At 47.8% G+C, this 18224-nt stretch overlaps 1 protein-coding gene across 4 annotated transcripts in view; it reads right to left on the reverse strand.

Moving 5' to 3' along the window:
• Positions 1-7647, reverse strand: part of VCAN (versican) — a 114506-nt gene extending 106859 nt beyond the window's left edge. For 2 of the 4 annotated variants that reach the window (XM_082074479.1, XM_082074476.1), the window contains exons 1-2: positions 7487-7647; positions 24-99 (exon numbers count right to left, since the gene is read on the reverse strand). In XM_082074479.1, the coding sequence (XP_081930605.1) occupies positions 24-93 (70 nt within the window). In that variant the 5' untranslated portion in view covers positions 94-99; positions 7487-7647. Of the gene's footprint in view, positions 1-23; positions 100-6195; positions 6229-6770; positions 6784-7486 lie in introns of those variants that run through there. The other 2 variants (XM_082074477.1, XM_082074478.1) reach the window with 2 other exon arrangements.
• Positions 7648-18224: the final 10577 nt, after the last annotated feature.

The raw sequence follows: 18224 nt of genomic DNA on the forward strand, positions 1-18224 counted from the left end.
ATTCTTCTGCATATAACACTTACCTTTAGGTAGCATACATGTTATAACTAATGTAGAGCACATCCATAAGATACTCTTTATACTTAACAACATCTTGACCTACAAATAAAGAACAAAGGAATAAGTGGTTAGTATTGAATTCTGTCCTTATCAAGTGTTGTAACTCAGAACATCAATATTTGTTATGGATATTAGAAGCAGTCATCTACTTAAAAAGGTGTTCAGCAGGACAGTGAATAATTCTTAATATATTGATCTTCTATTTACTGGTTTAAATTTACTCCCATACAGTGGTGGCAGTATACAAGTACAATCTGATTACTTTTTCCTGGTGTGGTGTTGCCAGTCCAGATTCAACCTCTGAGTAGTTTTGTGTCCATAGCACAAACTACCCTGTCATTTAGCAACAATTAACAACCCAGTTCATGTCAGAAGGGTCTCCCATGACAAGCTTCTCATGAACTTTGATGGTGAGTCAACATCCACACTATGATCCTTTCCATCTGCAAGTTGGTTGCCAGATGGCTTCTTGCTTTCAAGATTTCTCCATATAATATTTTATGGTGGAAATTTCTTATAATGACAACGTGTCCCTATTGAATACAGATTCCTAATGAGTTTCAGGTTACTGAGTGCAGAGTGATTCCAAGACATGTCAGTTCCCTTTGCGTTTGCTTGCCACTTCCTTTACAGGCTCCACCTTCTAACAGCGGTAAAGATCTCCACATATATCGCATGTACATAAAAATACATTGCCTGTTCATAATAGTGTATCTTCATTTTTATACCAGTTCTTAGTTATACACATTGAACCTGTAAATATCCCAAAAATTTCAAAAGTACCCTAACAAAAGCATTACAAGCACCATAAACATCAACTACCAGAAAGAGTTTATAAATAGTTCCACTTCCATATAGTAACACGTGTGTAGTATCTAGCCAGCAAAAGAAAATCTTTTCAGCAGTGGTTTGTCAAACACTGCTGTTGAGAAATGTTTATCACAAAATCCTGAGTTTCCTGATATTGCTGTCAAAATATGCTACTTGGGGTTCTTTACTTGGACAAGTAACCTGAAGTGGTAGTTTTTTCCTGCCCAAGAGAGATTACAGTTGAACTGTTTTAAGGAACATTGAAACAGAGATTGAATAGATGTACATCTGTGTTGCAACTATGGAACTTGTATTGCACACATTTTACACATTAGTATACATTAGTATTTTAGTTCTTTAATACTTACATGTAATGGTTTAGGGCTAAAACATTAACTAATGCATTTAAAAACCTCCACAGGCTACACTGAACATGACAGCAAGACACACAGAGAAACATCTTCACAAAACTACCAGTGATGTGTTCGGTCTCAGGAAAGTTTTCTCCACATCTTACAGCTGCAGCCCAAACTTCACATGAGCCTGTGTGAATTGGCACCCCTCCTGTAACAGCTGAACAGTTCAGGAAAGATGCAAAACATCTCAAACCAAGCCTTCCCAACGAGGCAATCTCTAACATAACAACATCATGTTAAAGAATTTGCCCTCAAAAGGGCTGAAAACCTGAGAGCTTTTCATTCCCTATACGTGGAAGGCCAGAGCCGGCCGGCTGCAGTGAAAAATGTATGCTGCAACCTATTCCCAGGGCGTGGGGGAGAGAATACAGCTGCTTTCCGTAGAACAGAGTGCACGCTGCCAAAGACGCCCCATCTCTGCTTCACTCATTCAATACAGCTGAGTGTACAACGTGATATCACTTATTTTGCAATATTAACTCCATGGAATTTGCAGTTTCTATGATTGAGTCCCAAACAAGAACAGGGGCTTCTTTGACTCCATTCAGTTTGAGCCCTACCTGCCATAAAGTGTTTTTTCTGAAGACTAATAGATACCCTCAACACCATCCAGCCTGCTTTCTCTCTCCCTATGCTTACACGAGCCAAGCTGTACATGGAGCAAAGAAAAGTGGCTATTTAACAACTAACTTTAAAAATCTATACTGTGCCTTGGTATACTATGGACACCCTAGTAATTCCCTGCAGAAGGCTGTTACAAGTGAGGAGGTTCCACAAGAGCTGCAGACATTTAAGTCCTTTTAATGCAACGGACCAGCCCTGAAATACAGACAGTCACGTGCTTGCTTAGATAAACACTTAAATAATCCTCATTATTACACAACATTTTTAGAAAAAGGAGAGGTCACACTGAGCCTACAGATGTGCACAGACTAGAAGGCCCTTCAAGCAACCCTTGTATGCTGAAACTCCTGGAAGCCTCAAGCACCAAACGCACTGCAGACTGGTTCCCCCAGTAGCACAAGCACTCTGAAGAGAGAACAACAAGAATAACACACTTCGCCATCTTCAAAGGTGGTGAACACTGGACCCGCCTGCAAGACAATGTTGAAAGCTCTGGCCCCTGTGAAAGCTGAGTAGCTCCAGACCTTCTTTGGAGATGTTCTGTCCACATGTGTTTCCCATGCGTCACACACTGGCTACATCAACAGCTAAACAAAAGTCTAGAACAAACTGTTTACAGGTTTAACTTTCCATGTTTACCCATACGCTTTAATCTCCCTCCCTCTGCAGAAGGCAAACCTTGGCTTTTGGGCCCAGAAACAAGGGACTCAAAGAATTTAGTGGAGAAAAAGAACAAAGGATTTTCTTTTTCTTGGAAGATGTGAGTGCAACACCTAAACAAGGCTGGTTGCATGTTGCAACCACCACCTGCTCCACTGCACCAGCCCTGACCAAGAGTAACTGACCACATGGCACACACCAATGGGAGGCCCATTGCCCGCAGAAGCTCGTTGCCAACACTGCCATGAAAAGAGGTGGTGAAACCACTTCCACATTGGGTAAGAGGACGAATCCTGCTGCCATGCTCAGAGCAAGCTGAGACCTCTGCACCTGAGGTTCTGCCTAGGCTCAGGGTCCAGAGTACAGGCGGGACCTCCTCTTACCGTACTTCTCCAGTTTGCACACAAGCACAGAGCACTGATCCTCAGACATCATGTTGGCGACTGCGTTACCAACGCAATTTGAGGAATCTTATTGAAAAAACCCACAAGTGACCAAATGACCTTCTAGTCACTAAACACAATACATACAGCCCCAATGAGATATGGAAACAGACAGATAACTGTGGAAGGATAATTTTGAAGATATTGCTGAACCCAGCCTTGGGTACAGGAAAAGCATTCACAGCTGTGATGGCTACTTAGCCTTTTACTGAGTAGTGCAGGAATTACACCTGCTGCACTAAGAGCTCAACAAAATTGCACTGCCTGAGTATGGAGCTTAATACGAGACACCCATCAATAATCCACACATCCAGCTCTCGGAAAATCATCTCTCAACCTTTTATTTTTCTAAATCTCCTCTACCCTGAGGTTCTTACTCGAGCAATGAAAAATGCTGGGGAAAGGGTCTCATCTTCAGGTGCAACTGTTCTTGCCTCCTCCCCTTTCATTGGCACAGACTGCAGGAGGAGGCAGGAACAGCACACCTCCCCAGCAAAACCCTTGCTCTACAACTGGTTTATATGTCCCATTCCCACACCCTACAGTCCACAAAGGCCTCTGTTGGCTGGCTGCCATACTGACCCCCTAAACCCACTGTAATTAGCCAAAATCATTCTAACCATACCTTTTTCCACAAGCTTACTTTTTTTTTTCCCCCCTTGGTGTCACTACCCTTAGAGTAAGAGAAAGCCATAATACTATGAACACAGTAAGAATATCCTGCCAACTCAAGACTGCAAGACTTGAGTAAGTGTTTAATTTCCACCTTCTGTTAAAAGCATCTCACTTAATGTGACCAAACTGGAGTTGCCTACTGACTAGTTTCCAACTGGAGTGATCCATTCATTAGGAGCTACTACAGACAGACTGACCTATAGTAGTAATTTACACTACATTTTTAAACAGGATGCAACCCTGAACATAGTGTCTTTTAACCAAAAGATTCCAAGTCCTTGGCAAACTTCACATCTTTAAAAACTAGCAGCAGAGGTTCTTTTTGTGGGGAGAAGGCAGGGCTCCTATTTTTGCAGGCAGTGCTACCTTCCCTTACCACAGCAGAAACTCATAGGAGCAATAAGTTCTGATCAAAGTCCAGCTCATGTTTAGTTTGCAACGTAACCTTGATCTCACACCAATGCTATTTTAATTTAACCAGATGGGAGAACATCATGTCCCTCTTTCTGTTTTAAACCCCAGGTTAAGAAAGACAGTAAGCTGTCCTGGTGTGGAACAGACTAAAATCTACCATCCAAAAACTATTCTCAATTTCTCTGAAGTTAAGACAATGAAAAATTAGCTATTTTCATAGAGGTGACGCTGTCCTTGAAGGCTGCAACTTCTCGGGTCACACTGATATTGATTCAGTACGTGCTCCACAGCTGTATTATGAAAGCTGGCCACCTCCTTAAACACGTAAAAAGCAGCTTCTGCCCATTGACTGTCCTTTTCTCCATAGTGAAATGCACGTTCACATAAAATTAAAAAAATAAAAAAAAAAAAAAAAAAAAAGAAGGAAAAACCCTAACAGGACCTGGCACTAGAGAAGTGAATTGAGGTTGCTGCTCCTACTAATGGATAAAACAGTAAATTACACAGCTTTCCAGTGAAACTCCAGCAAGCTGGAAATGACCAATCCCAGACTTAGCACACCTCTTGCTACCTTCCAAGCTCAGCCTGAAACCTGCACAGCTGCCATCCTTTTTTGAATGCACGCAGTCTGCACTTTCTTCTGCTTTTGCAGTCCTTTGATCCTTTTATGCCATCTGACTGTTAACTGCTGACAAGTACCAACCTCACCCTAAGTGCTGCCTAATTAACTTTGCCAGTTTCACCATGCCATGTGATTAATTAGTCCACTGTGCTGCCACATGGCAGACTCGGCCAGCATCTGATTCGCCAGTGGGGGCTTCTTAGCCCATTATCACTTGCAAAGGTCCTCCTAAGGCCTCCGAGAAGGTCCTAGGGGCACCTGCATCGTCCCTTCCTCAACACCTCCAGCACCAGGAGCTGCAGGAGGAACCCTTCCCATGCAGGAGCCCCAACAAGAGGGAGGCTCTGTCTCCAGCTCCGAGTGCAGGCAGAGGGGAAAAGTGACCAGAGCACAGCGTGTTCTGGCGCTCCTCGCCCTGGCAGCTGCGGAGGAGCTGCTGCCTGAGGACATCCCTCCCAGGCCTGCGCTAATTCATACCAGAAGCGGCTCTGGGCTCTCAGACGGCCCCGCAGAGACACAGTGGAAATTATGGGGCGGCAGAGCGAGGTCCCACAGCTCCCGTGCCTGCAGAACCATGTGCATCCTCATTCTCCTTCTACTTGCACCCCAAACACCAGCTCTTCCCCCTTGCCTGCCCGCCTCCAGGACACCTGCAGACCTCTCCAGCCTCGCCAGCACCCACACCACCGGCACGGCAAAGGGAGCAAGGGGCACACGTGAAGAGCAGCAATGGGAAAAAGATACAGAGATGCAGCCTACAGCACCCACGGGCGCGACCTTTGCGGGGCTCAGATGTAAGGACCAAAGCGCTGTCTGGGCGAGGGTTTCTTCTGAGAGCCTTAGAGGCTCGTCCAGTATCCACACTGGGCGCCCATGGGGCTGCGTGTGCCCGTATTGCCCCTCAGCCGGGCCCCGCAGCGGGAAACCTGCCGGTCCCGCCCCGCTGTCAAACATCGGCGGTGTCGGCTCCCGGGGAGCGCCGAGACGGTACAGCCTGAAACGCCTCGGCGACATTTTTTTTTTTTTTTTACATATATATATACATTTAATTATTATTATGACGAAGTTTTCCCTCCACTTGCAAGCTGAGGGGGCGTGGGGGGGGAACCGGAGCCCTCTGGCGGGAAACCACCGGCTACGGAAACGACGAGCCCAGCGCTCGCCGCCAGGGGGAGCGGCGGTGCCGCCGCCAACGCGCGCGGGCCCGTCCCGTTCCTCGAGAGCGGCGGGACCCCCCGGCCCGGCCCCGTTCCCCGCCAGCCCGGCCCCCCCCGGGACCTCCCCGACGGACACAGGACGCGTTCGAGCAGCGGCCGCCGGCGGCTCCCGCAGCCGAGCCCCGGCGGAGCCTCCCGCCCCCGCCCGGCTGCGCGTCCCGGGGGTGGCCGGGTCCGCCCCGCCACAGCGCATCGTCGCCTCAGCCAGGGCTCCCCGGCCGGCGCTGCGCCCCTCTCGCTCCGCCAAGTCTTACTCACTCCTTTTGGGAAGGAAACTTCCCCTTTCGCTCGGCCTTCTTAAGCGAAAGGAAAAAAAGCCACAAAAAAAAAAACCCTAAACCCACCCATTTACACTCTTCCGTCTTGGGATAGGCTTCTGCAACACATTTCAACACCCATTATTTTTTCAAGGAAAAAAAAAAAAAGGAATATCGATCGGGGCTTAATCCCGAAAGCGGGTACCGGGAGGGAGAGGGGGTGGCCGAGGAGGACGTGACAAGGGGGACAATGAGGGCTGGTCCCGGCCCTCGCCCGCTCCCCGCCGCCCCTTTGTGTGGGGACGGTGCGTGGGGGCCGCCCGGGCGGGGACAGGACGGGGGCTGCCCGCGGGCCCCCATCCCTGCCGCGGAGATCCCGACCCTCTGCCGATGCCACCCCCCCAACACACACACCGGCTTTTTCCCGCCGTCGAAACTCCCTTATCCTTCCACGATGCTCTCACTTTGCTTTGTAAAACAAAGGAGAAATCCCGAGGAACGGCGGGGAAAGGCAGTGCCCGTGCCCGAGAAGCTGGCCCTGGGTGTAAAAGGGGGCATTTTGCTCCACTGACCTTGTGATCCTCGTCCTCACCCAGCGCCCCCCTTTCAGCAAGGAAAATGTGGCTCAGAAGACGCCTTGCTCTCCGTCTCCTTTGGGAGAGATGCTGTCTGAGCACCTCAGCCCCTCTCTGCCCTGTGAGCAGCTTTCCAGGAACATCAAGGGAAGGGGGAAGAAAAAAGAGAAGGCGATGGAGGGGAGAGGGGAACACACCGTTTCCTCAGAGCAAGAAAACCTGGTGGCCGGAGGAAAGGTCCATTCTTGTCACGCCTGCCACACGGGCGCTTTGTGTATTTAACACCCGTAGGAAATAGCTTCCTCCTTTCTCCCTTCTGAGCCCCATCGCACGCCAAGGTGCATCTGTACCTTCCCGGCCATTCAAGCAACCAGTACCAAAGACTTCTGTCAGAGCTCCCACCCCGAGGCCGTTTATTTCCAAGTTTTCTTTGTTCTCCTCTTTTCACCAGGAGATTTTTGCGAGTACCCGAGCATCCCTTCTCCTCTCTCCCTGCGTGTCGTTGAACTTACCCCAGGTTGTTTAAATTCACCAATCACCGCTATTCTCTCCCGCTTTAAGGTTTGCAGTTCAACTCTTTGTCCTTACAGGTACCAGCAGTGAAACAATAGTTTTAAATATTGCACTGGGTGTTTTCTGGCAATCATATGTAAATTTAGGAAAACAAAAAAACACACAAAAAAACCAACCCGCATTAAAAGAGTTATAGTTACCTTAAAAAGTAGCGTGTTGCAGAGATTGCAAAAAATCGCAACGTGGTGGCTAAGCTAGTCCAGAGATACCAGCGGCCGCATGAAAGAGTAAATCCCTCGTTAATGCTGGAAGGAGACGGTGGTTCCGGGGTGTCCCCTTCTCCAAGAGCTCGGTCTCCCCTCCCACCCCACCGGCGAGCACCTGACTCCGAGCTGCGGAGCCTGAACCGAGTTGTGGGCAAAGGGAGCTCGCCTGCAAGTTCAAATGCGAGGCTCAACCACCCATCATTATTATATCGTTGTACCGTCAGCGCTGCAGAGGAGGGGCGCTGGCTCGGGGAGAGGAGGGTTCACAAAGCTCTGCAAGAGCCTCCTTTGCAATTTGCAAAGCTCCCGCAGCTGCTAGGGCGCAGGAGAGCCCCCAGCGCCTGCCTCTGCGGAGGGGCGCGCCCCGGGTCCCCCTCCCACCGCCCCGGCCACCCGCCCGCCCCCTCGAAGAGCCCTCAGGGAAGCCTGGGGGCCCCCAGACCCCAGCCCAGCAGCGGCCCTGGAAGTACCGGGGAGCCCCAGCCCGGGCGGCGGGACGGGTCCCTCCGCTCGCCCGGCATCGGCCCTCCGGAGAGGGGCACGCGGGTGCTAACGGCGCATTGTTTCCCAATTAAACAATTAACCGGGAAGAGAATGGAGAGACCTCCTCCACTCTGGCTCCCGAAGTCGGTTGAAACGGGGAAAGTGACTGGGACCGAAATCCCTTTTTCCCTTCTGCCTCCCCAGTCTCAGCGGAGGTTGCAATGAAAGAACATATCGGTGCTTGTTCCAAACTTCCCCTGCCGGTGCCAATTCACAGGCAGCCTCGCATCAGCAGCCTCCCGAGCCAAGCTCCTCCACCCTAGTTTTACACATCTCCAGCCACTTTTCTTTTTCTCTCTCTCTTTTTTTTTTTAAGATTAGACTGTGCATTTGCTGTCCAAACCTCTCAGAGAGGAAGTCATAAGCAGCACTCTAAACTACCCTTTTACAAGGGACTTTCACCAATTAATAAAGAGCCTGCTGTGTTCCTTGGGCAGCTCCTTTCGCAAAATGTACCTATCTTAGTATGTGGCAGACACTTAAGGCACCCTTCACCAGGCATAAAATGCTGGCAAGAGCTGTACTCTGGCACGTTTCCTCTCCGAGGAGCGTGTGCTACAACCCTCGCTCCTTCAGGAAGGTATAAATCCTGAGCCAGAAAAGCCTGGAGAAATAGGTGTGTCTGATCACACTGCTCTGGGCACGTTTCTGGCAGCCCCAGGTACGACTGCGAGGAAGAGGCAGGAGATACTTTCCTCCAGTGCCTCTCACTATTGTTCCAGCTCCTCCGTCCCCAGAGTTATGCTGACAGTGGGTTTGAGGCAAGCCCAAAGCCCTTTTGGAAGACAGCCCCTGGTGCCAAGCTGGAGGAGCAGGAGGTGGGAAAGATGACAGCCAAGCAGTGGGAAAAGGAGACCTGGTGGCTTAAACCAGATCAGATTTGTGCGAGCTGTGGCCTGGGTGTGAATGAAGCTGGACAGCTGGGTGAAATCCTTATCTCACCTTCACAGAGCTTGTTGGTCTTTCCTCCTTATATACGGTAAATCCACAATTGTTTGCTTGTTGAAGAGAGGTCAATCCCTTTCTCCCATGTGAGCACAGTGTGCAGCAGCCTCTCTGCCACTGCCACCCCTCTGGCACCAATCCCTTCAGCTGCTCATGCATGGGTCAGTCCCTACACGACACAAGTGCCTCCTGGGCAATGCCCCCATCCCAACAGAATGAACCTGCTCCACGTCAGGTTGTAGGTTTCTCAATCCTTAAACCTTGTGCAGTGGAAGAGTTGTCAGAAATGCAACTCTGTGCTTCCAAACAGTCACTATAAAGAGTCGCAGGCATATTTTTGGGGCTTTTTGATGCAAATTCACACAAAGGCACCGCAGTTCATGCTATGTCACAAGAAGGGGGTTGTGAGAGTTAACTCTGTTCTTTGCTGGCCCGGCCTTCCCTGCCTCCCCATGTGTAGATTGCAATCCTCACTGCTGAGGCTGTGCACACTTCCTCTGCACAATGTTGTGATGAAAGGGGAAAACTAACACTGAATTTCTCCAACATTGTTCAGGCACGCCTCTTCAGTCCTTCCTAACATAAGGGGGTTGTGTGAGATGCACAGCTAGGGCACTGTTTCCTTGCTCCATTCAATCTCAGCCCCCTTTCAGGCTGCAGACAAAATCCTTTGAGGACATATGCATATGGTGGAAATACCTCTGGATAAATCCCATCATTTGCACCAGTTCCAGTGGCCCATTCCCTTTTCTGGATGAAGTAAGTAGGACTCCTGCCACCATCCCAGGCCTCAGAAAGGGAGGGCAGGTCATACCCTGTGGCATTGGGCAACTCCTCTTCTCCAGGCCACCCTCCAGGACAAATGGGGACCAAATAAACGATCAGGCATCGCAGTTAACTGTAAATAGTTCTGTTGTCCCCATCCACCCCATCTTTCCAGCTTACTCCACTCCCTGCCTTGACAGGACACGTGATCTTTGACAAAGTAGAAGCCACTTCTACAGTCCTGGTCTTGCTTCTCCATCACCTCTTGACCCTCAGCCACTGGAGACAGAGCAACTACTCCTAGCAAAGGAAGGGAAGATGGCTGTGCTGTCCCTGCCACCTGAAGATCTCTGTTCTCCTGGGAAGCATGGGCTGCGAGCATCTTCTCGCAGCTTTGGCTGCCCTGGGAGCAAGTGGGACAACCCCAAGATGGGAAGTCGCTGCTGCCCGTGTCCACTGGGGCACCTGCCTGTACAGGGGTTCCAGCTGAAGAGCTGGACAACCCTCCGGCGAACGGGGAGACCCTGGGTATGAACAGAAATTAGGGGGGTGGGGGAGGGGAGCGGTGTGTGCTTCTCTACCTACACGCACCACCAAGAAGCAACGAGGAGATAAACCCCACAGCTAACCCAGCCTCAGCTCTGCTTGCCTGCATCCCTTTTTATTTCACCACGGGAAAGAAAAGAGATGATTTTTAAAGAAAAGACCTCCCACCCCACCCCTTTCTTCTCCCATCCCCCGGGTGCCGGAGCCGTGATGGGAACCGGACGACCAAGCCGCTCATTCACGGAGCCGGGAAGAAAGCGGAGGATGCAGAAGCCACCCCCTTCCCCCGCCACCCCGCTCCTCCTCTTCTTCCTCCTCTTCCTCCTCCTCCATCTCCTCCGCCCGGGGCTCCCGCGGCCCGGCCCCGTTCGCCCCCGGCGCGGAGCTCCCGGCGCCCCCGCGGAGCCTCACGGCCCCGGGGCTGGAGGTGCGGAGCCGCCCCCGCCTCCCCTCACCTTTCCGGAGGGGGAAACCCAGCCAGGCGACAAAGAGAGGACGCAGACGAGAAGCCCTGTGTTCCCCTCACCGCCCCAGCCCTCCCTTTAAGCGCTAAGGGCTTGTTTGCATCCGCGGTGGGATTGGGGATTTCTGGACGGGGGGGAGAATTTCAGGCTGATGAGACAAAGGCACAGGCGGAGACAGTGAAGGTGGTCGCAGAGGCCCCTCTTCCCTGTGCGGGGTGAGCTCCCGTCAGAAATGTGGGGCTGGGAGGGAGGAGGAAGGAAGAGGAACCCACCCTGGGCATCCCCAGCCTGGGAGGGAAACAAAACCCTGCGGAAAAGAGGGTGGGTTACACCGGGGACCCTCAGGGCTTCTAAGAATGGAGAGAAGGACTGGGAAAAGTGAGGAGCTGATCAAGCTAGAAAAACAGACCTCTGCAACCCCTAGGTATTTTCATCGCACTTTATTTAATTCTCCCCTTATTCCGCAAGGGCTAAGGTTTCTGCACTGAACCAAAAACCATCCAGAAACGGAATCTCCTTTTCTCCTCTTGAAGAGACCACGCAGACTTTCTCCATGAGTTATGTCAGAGGCCTGAAACATTGTCTGATTTACTGTGAATGTCAGATATTTTTCTTTGTAAATATTCTAGGCAAAGTAGAAACAGTAAACCTTTGCTCAGGCTGCCAAATGTCTCCCATGACAAATCATTGTTTTCAGATGTTCAGATTTGTGTGAGAAAATCCAACAAAGGGAAAATGTTTAGGCTTTGTCTCAATCCTAAAGCAATACCATTGGAGGAAAAAAAAATCCTGCTAGCTACATCGTAGTCCTGAGATGATGAAAAATACTATTTTCATTACACACTTTTTAAGCACAGGTTTTATGTTACTGACTCAACAGTGATTATTATTTCAAATGTGAAACACAGACCCTAAATGGTTCTTTATGAGAAACCATTGTTTTGGAATATCTGAAATTAATTAGGCCGTGGCTACAGCCAATGTGCAAATATCAGTCTGAACATCTGTGGAAAAAAAAGCTTCCCATCACTTGAAAGAATATTGTGAATCTGAAATACAGCCTATCAAGAAAAAACTAATTTGTCTGGCATAGGTGCTTTAAAGTCATCTTCTGTGACTTTACAGTCACCTTTTCTTCATCTTTTCCTATGCCTTTTTTTTCTTTTTCTTTTTTCTTTTTTTTTTTTTTTTTCCTCCTGAGATGCTGTGTGTGAAAAGTCTTACGTAAAAGTCAAGGAAATAATTCATGTAATTTAGATGCCAGCAGGACTAAGGTCAGTTCAGGCAAATCAAAAATCCTTGCGAAGTTATTCCACTTGGCCACTAGCTCTGAAGTTCTGACTTCTCCTTCCCATCTACTTGCAAAGGGCTGTGCCATGCCACCTGTGCTGAAAATTAGTCCATCCATCCAATTTTTCTCGTAAAGGTGCAGAAACATAGTCTTCTTCCTGACTGTGCTGTGATTCAGTTATCTAAAACCTCATGTGTTTTCAGAAACCACAAAATCTTCCGAAACAATAGACTTTTGCAAGTTCTCAGATTCTGTGTTAAAGAAAAGCTTTTCCCAGTCCTTCTCTTTCAGATGCTTCTAGTCAAATATGTTTTTAAAGCCAAATTAAAACTCTTCAAAGGAGTCAACCTTAGCAGCAGTGGTAACCACAGTGTGTACAACCACTTTCTCAAATGAAACACTTGATGGGTTATGTCAATGTTTCTTTTGTGGCAAAACCTTTCTCCACCTATTTTTACTCTGTATTTCTGCAGTGGAGGAGAGAGCACTCAGCTATGAAAAACGATGAATAGAGTGTTTCATTTGGTAACAGAACAAACCACAATTGACGGTTAGCTATTACTTCTGCATTAAATGTAATGATGCAGACACAGCATTATCTGCACTAAGATAGTCAGCTTCCAGGACAGGGTTTATCAGGAGGAGGTCCAGGACATGGGTGCTTTCAGCAGCACTTGATGATGGCAAAGACAACTGATGCTGCCTTCTGTTCTGCCTCAGCGTTTCCGCCCTGACACCAAGGACAAGGGGCCAGGCTGGGGTGTTTTTACTTACGCTTCCATGGCTACTCCCACCAAAATCTGCATCAGAACACTGGTGGTGTTTGGTTCTACCTGTTGTAAACCTGTAAGTATCAGGCTCTGTCTTCAAGTCAGGCTCGAAAAGCAATCTGCTTTATACAGCCAGATCTGACTTGTTAAAGAATAGTTGCTTTGTAATTCTGGGGAGGAGTTGTCAGGGTGAGCAGGTCACTGCCGAGGTCCTTCTCAACTCTGTTCCCTGTGAGGACCAAACGTAGGACAAGCCAAGCCACAGGAGGAAGAATCTTAAGAAAGTTATCAGTATGGGGCGGCCTGAGCCGTAGTCAAGTGTTGTGCTAATCCGTACTGTCCTGGGCTTCCTCTGATAAACTCCATCCTGGACACGCATTATTTTTGTTTTGATAACTCTGTGGCTGCATCATAAGCTTTAGTGTAGAAGTAATCCTGAGTAATCAAATGTGGTTTTGTTCACTTACTGCTACCAGATTAAATGAGCCTTTCATAACTTCTCTTTTTCTTTTCTTTCTTCTTTTTATGATAGGAAGTTACCACCATTGTGCAAAGAATAAACTCACTGGGTCTGGTTCGACACTGATAGGGCAAGCTCTTGAAATGGATTAAGAGAGATTTTCTTAACTAATCTCTTTTTCCTGGGCATTCTCATAGTTTGCTAAAGCAACAACAAACATTCACAATGTAATGAATCCAAAACCCACTGAAGTCACTAGAAAGATCCATCTGACTCCACAAGTGTCAGTCAATAGTTTATTTTCCTCTGCCATTTGTGAAGGGGAGCAAAAAAATGAAATAGACCAGGAAGACCCAAAAAAAGTGGAAGAACAGGAGACTGCAGGTTTTTTCCTTGTTCTCCTTGCAGGAAAATCTCTGCTTTTCTTTCCTGTGGCCTCTTTTTTTTCAGATCAAAATAGAAAGATAGAAATTTTGGTAGCTCTTAGCAGGCAAGGAAAGATGAAAAGATCTCTGTCTACAAGAAGAGTCATAAACCACCTTGAGAAAAAGAGATTGTAAGCGGGTTGAAAGAGCTGAGCCAGGCCTATTCCTGGTGCCTCACATCTTCTGGCTGGCTCTCAGACATGGCAAGGCTAATGTCTGTGATACCTTCCTTTAAAATAAAGAAACAAAAAGGGCAAGGTGGTCTGCAAACACATGTGTTGTAAGATTCTTGGGGTGGTTGCAAACTGTTCTCCCACAAAAAAACTTGCCAGTTCTTATGTAGGAAGTGATCTTTAAGTGATTTTTTTTTTCTCCGTGGGGAAAGGATGGGTGTAAAAGCAGAAAAAAATGTTCAGCGCTTCCACGGGGCAGCCATCCCCTTTGGTGCTGAGGTGCAGGCAGGGCTGCACATGGTCTTGGCTCCTGCTCCACTCCTCCTGCTGCAGGTCCCATCACTGCTGACCCTCAGCACAGCCTCTGATCCTCACACTGCCAGGGCAGTCCCTCTCTGATGAAAACTACCCTGCTTTGTTCAATGTTCTGTGATTTTTAATGTTTTTTTTTTTCTTTTTTTAAGGCCTCAAAGAAGGAAATTTAATAGTCAAGAAGCTCTCTTACATTTAACACAGAATATGAATCATGGTGGTAGCAGAGAAAAGTTTCGAAAGAGGAAGCAACTTTGTCCTGACGACCCAATGTGCAAATAAAAAATAATCAAAGACAGAAAAAAAAACTGTGCTTTGTAACGCAATCTCATTGTTCGAGAGGAAGATGGGCTCAATGTTTTGGGAAGCCTGGAACTGTCAATAAGTGAGAATCCATTCGTGGTGTACTCCATGAGCACCAGCACGATGCTGTGCAGCTCACAGCTTCTCCAGCACCTGCAGCTGGCAGGTACAGCAAACAAAGACACTCACCCAGGTGAGCCCTGAAATCCACATGTCAGGCAATGCTGCTAAAAATGCCTCTGTAAATCAAAAAGGGGCACTCTGCCCAAGGAGCCTCAAGCTTCACAGCCCCCCCACCCTATTCCCAGGTCTTCATTCCCAGCAAGAATCAGCAGGGGTTGGTTATAATCAGGGTTTGCTCACCAGTTTTGCCACTCTGGTAGCAATGGCCAGATCCAGAAGATACATGCCATTATTATGGTCTAGATGTTGAAGGAAGGGTAAAAATAAGTGTTTCTGCTATCCAGATATTCAGCAAAAAGTTTCCTCTGTTGTGGTGAGTGGGGTCTCCCAGGATGAGAGAGAAGGGGAGGAACTTTAGCACTCATAAGATGGGCTACAGAAGCTAAAAAATGCCCTCTATGTTATAAAATCAGACAAAAGTACCATAAACTTTGTGAGACTTCTCTGTACTGATGTCAATGGACCTACCACTGCAGTTAGCCTGGTGCAGGAGTGCAACAGAGGGGTCCTCTTTTCTATTTTGAACAGGACACCTGGCTGAGCACACACCTTCAGCACAATAGCCCCAGCAGCTGACATTTCCATGCCCAAAGTGCTTAGATAGCAGCTCGTGCTATCTCTTCTGGGTGGTGAGTTTGCAGACAGGGTTGGTGACGTGCTCCAGAGCAGATGAGGAGCTCCCACGATGGGGGCACAAGCTCCCCTGAGACTCTCCGAAATCTGCTGCCATATGGACATTTTGTAATCACTGCTGGTCCTTCCTGCTGGTCCTGCCACCAGTAATTGTGCTGTGAGCCAAGAAATGAGGGAGACCATGGTACAATAAATGTAGATAAACCCACCTGCCTGGTATTTTATTTTGAAGTATGAGAGGTGGTCCTGGTCTGATCAAACTGTGAAGGTATGTATTTATTTTTCTTGCCTTTGGCCTCAGCTACATCCTCGCACAGAATATTCCAAGAAAAGATATGTAAGAAGGAGCTGTTTGATCACCTTTCTCAATTTTTTTTTCTTCTCCTGGTTCAGTTGCACAAGGGATAAGGAATGCACAAGGGTTTTAAATGTTTCTACTGAAACCGATAGTAATGCAACCCTATAGCACACTCAGTTTCACACCTTCTGTGTCTTGCCTGTTACCGGCATTGCAGGATATCACACTTCTTTGTGTCCAGTGGATTAAGCAGTCAACTATTTGAAGATGGTATCAGCCACACCAGGGGCCATGCTGGTGATGGGGTGGAAGGAGAGATTGTAGCTTTGGCAGAGTTTGTTTCTTGCGGACTGCCTTCTGTCTAGTTCCCATCAACTGTCCCACAGTTCCATAATGTGTCGGGCCTATCAGGAAAGCAAAGTAACACGGAGTGTGTAAGTTAGAGGAAATCACGCAGCGTTGAAACAATAACTCATAGCAAATCAAAAGCTGGCTGGTCCTTGTCCGTAGCTGCTGTATGCCAGCCATGACCAAGCTGCTACAACAAAGCACTTCAAAGTGCAGCAGCCTCCCTCTCTTGCATTAAGCAAGTCATTATCTCTGCAGACTCAGGTCAGTCCAAAAGGAGAGAGGATCCCCCTGATATACCACGGGAGAACAGCTGTAAACAGCTCACGGTGGGAGGGTCTTCCAGCTTCTAGGCATAAAAGCAAACTTTTGCACCAGGGAATCTGAGGAGGCGTCGGGACAGCAGAGGCAGAGAATGGCAATAGTAAGGTGAAAGACAGAGGTAAAGGGGGTTGAGGAGCGGCAAGATGCCATGAAAATGGAAGAAACCAAGGGACAGTGTAGCTGAAGGAGGATGAATGTCCAAACAAACTCCACAGAACAAAAAAAAGGCAGGGGAAAAATAAGTGTTTGTTTTGCTCTCTGTTTGCTTTTTAATGAAAATAGGCAGCCCAGTGTTTGAGAGTTGTTAGCATTTCTTGCTGACCTGCAGCTGGCGCATTTTTCACCCACTTCTGTCACAATTTATTTGAGTTTGGTATTGAACGCTGATCAGACTTTGCCCCTTGCTTTACTTAGGCTTGGAATTGCTTATACAGCAAACACTCTCTGTGAGGGTTCTCATTAATCCACTTCTTTGTTGAGGTTTCCTAGAGGAATTCCTATTTGGTAAACCAAACAGAATTAAAAGGAATGCATCTGCACTGGGGATATCCATCTTGGGTCTCTGGGTCCTAGTGTCCCATCTAAATTAGACTAGGAGGCCCCTTGTGTTTGCCTGGTGCCATGATTCCCATTGGCACTCGATAATGAATTAATAGCGCATATTAGTCTACGAGTATTCAGCAAATTTGTGGGACCTCTGGCAATGCAGCACGTACTCACTGAGCTCCTGCAGCTGGAGCAGACACAGGGTCTGTGCCACTAGGTGGCACTTCCCTTCTTACAAATTACAGTAATTAAGTCTGATGCCGCTAATGAACACTTCCCACTACTTTTAGTCAGATAAAGGGGTGGAAGCTGATGTCCTTTTTTTTTAAACACAAGATTGGTGAATATTATCCATCTCAGCTTCTTATCTCTGCTTCTCTTCAGATGCTCAGAGCTCACAATGATTTCTTTGCCTCTGCATTTGTTTTGTTTAAACTTGTCAGCCTCCTACATGTGTATGAAGTTGGATCCTTTCCTCTGGAGGTAGTGCTCGTTATTGAAAACGGACAACTTTCAGTCCCAATTCAACATTCATTCCTTCTTTGTTGCCTTGGTATCAGACTCAACCAGTGTGCTGCAAAAGAAGACAAGACAGGAAAGCCAATTTGGGCCTTCCAGCTACTCCTTTCACAGCTCCCACAGAGAAAGTTTAAAATGAGTGAAGGCTTCAGAGTTTGTCCCAAGAAAATGTACACTTTCTCAAAAAAAAAAAAAAAAGGAGCCAGGTTTTACTGTGGATAATGTGACATTTCACCTTGTGCTTTAAGTTTCTATAAAGCCTAGTTTAGGTCAAACTGATTTTGGCAGAAAACCAGGCATAACTAAGAGCTTCATATAGCTTCCATCTGAAAACATAAATCAAGCAGCAGGCTTATGGGCAGCCCAGCCAAGGTTTGCTGAATCTTACAGTAAGGCTTTCAGTGAATGTATTCTGATACGTAGCTTTGGCTGCGATATGTAGATATGTAGTTTGTTTGTTTTGCAAAGCATCTGGGTGCAAGGAGAGGAGGAAAGATAAGTGAAATGTGGCTTTTTCCAGGCTCAGAGGCTGCCCCCGGCTCCCCGGTTGCTGGCGAACAGTGGGCTCTTTTACACAGTCCTGAGTGGCCTGGCGGAAGCATGTGGGATGCAAATGGGAAAAGGGTATGAGGGGATTTATGCTTTTTTTTTTCTTTTAAATGTGTGCACAGATGTATTTATACTGCATCATCTGTGATGCAACTAGATACCCATTCATACCTGCACACCCCTATTGCCCCTTTCACTTTTTATCCATCCATCTGTGTTAGCTCCGTTTTTTGGCGAACTTGGAGCCCTTAATTTTGCTAAGTCTTGCATGATTT

Source organism: Streptopelia decaocto, assembly GCF_964273445.1.
Source record: "Streptopelia decaocto genome assembly, chromosome: Z".
Taxonomy (NCBI): domain Eukaryota; kingdom Metazoa; phylum Chordata; class Aves; order Columbiformes; family Columbidae; genus Streptopelia; species Streptopelia decaocto.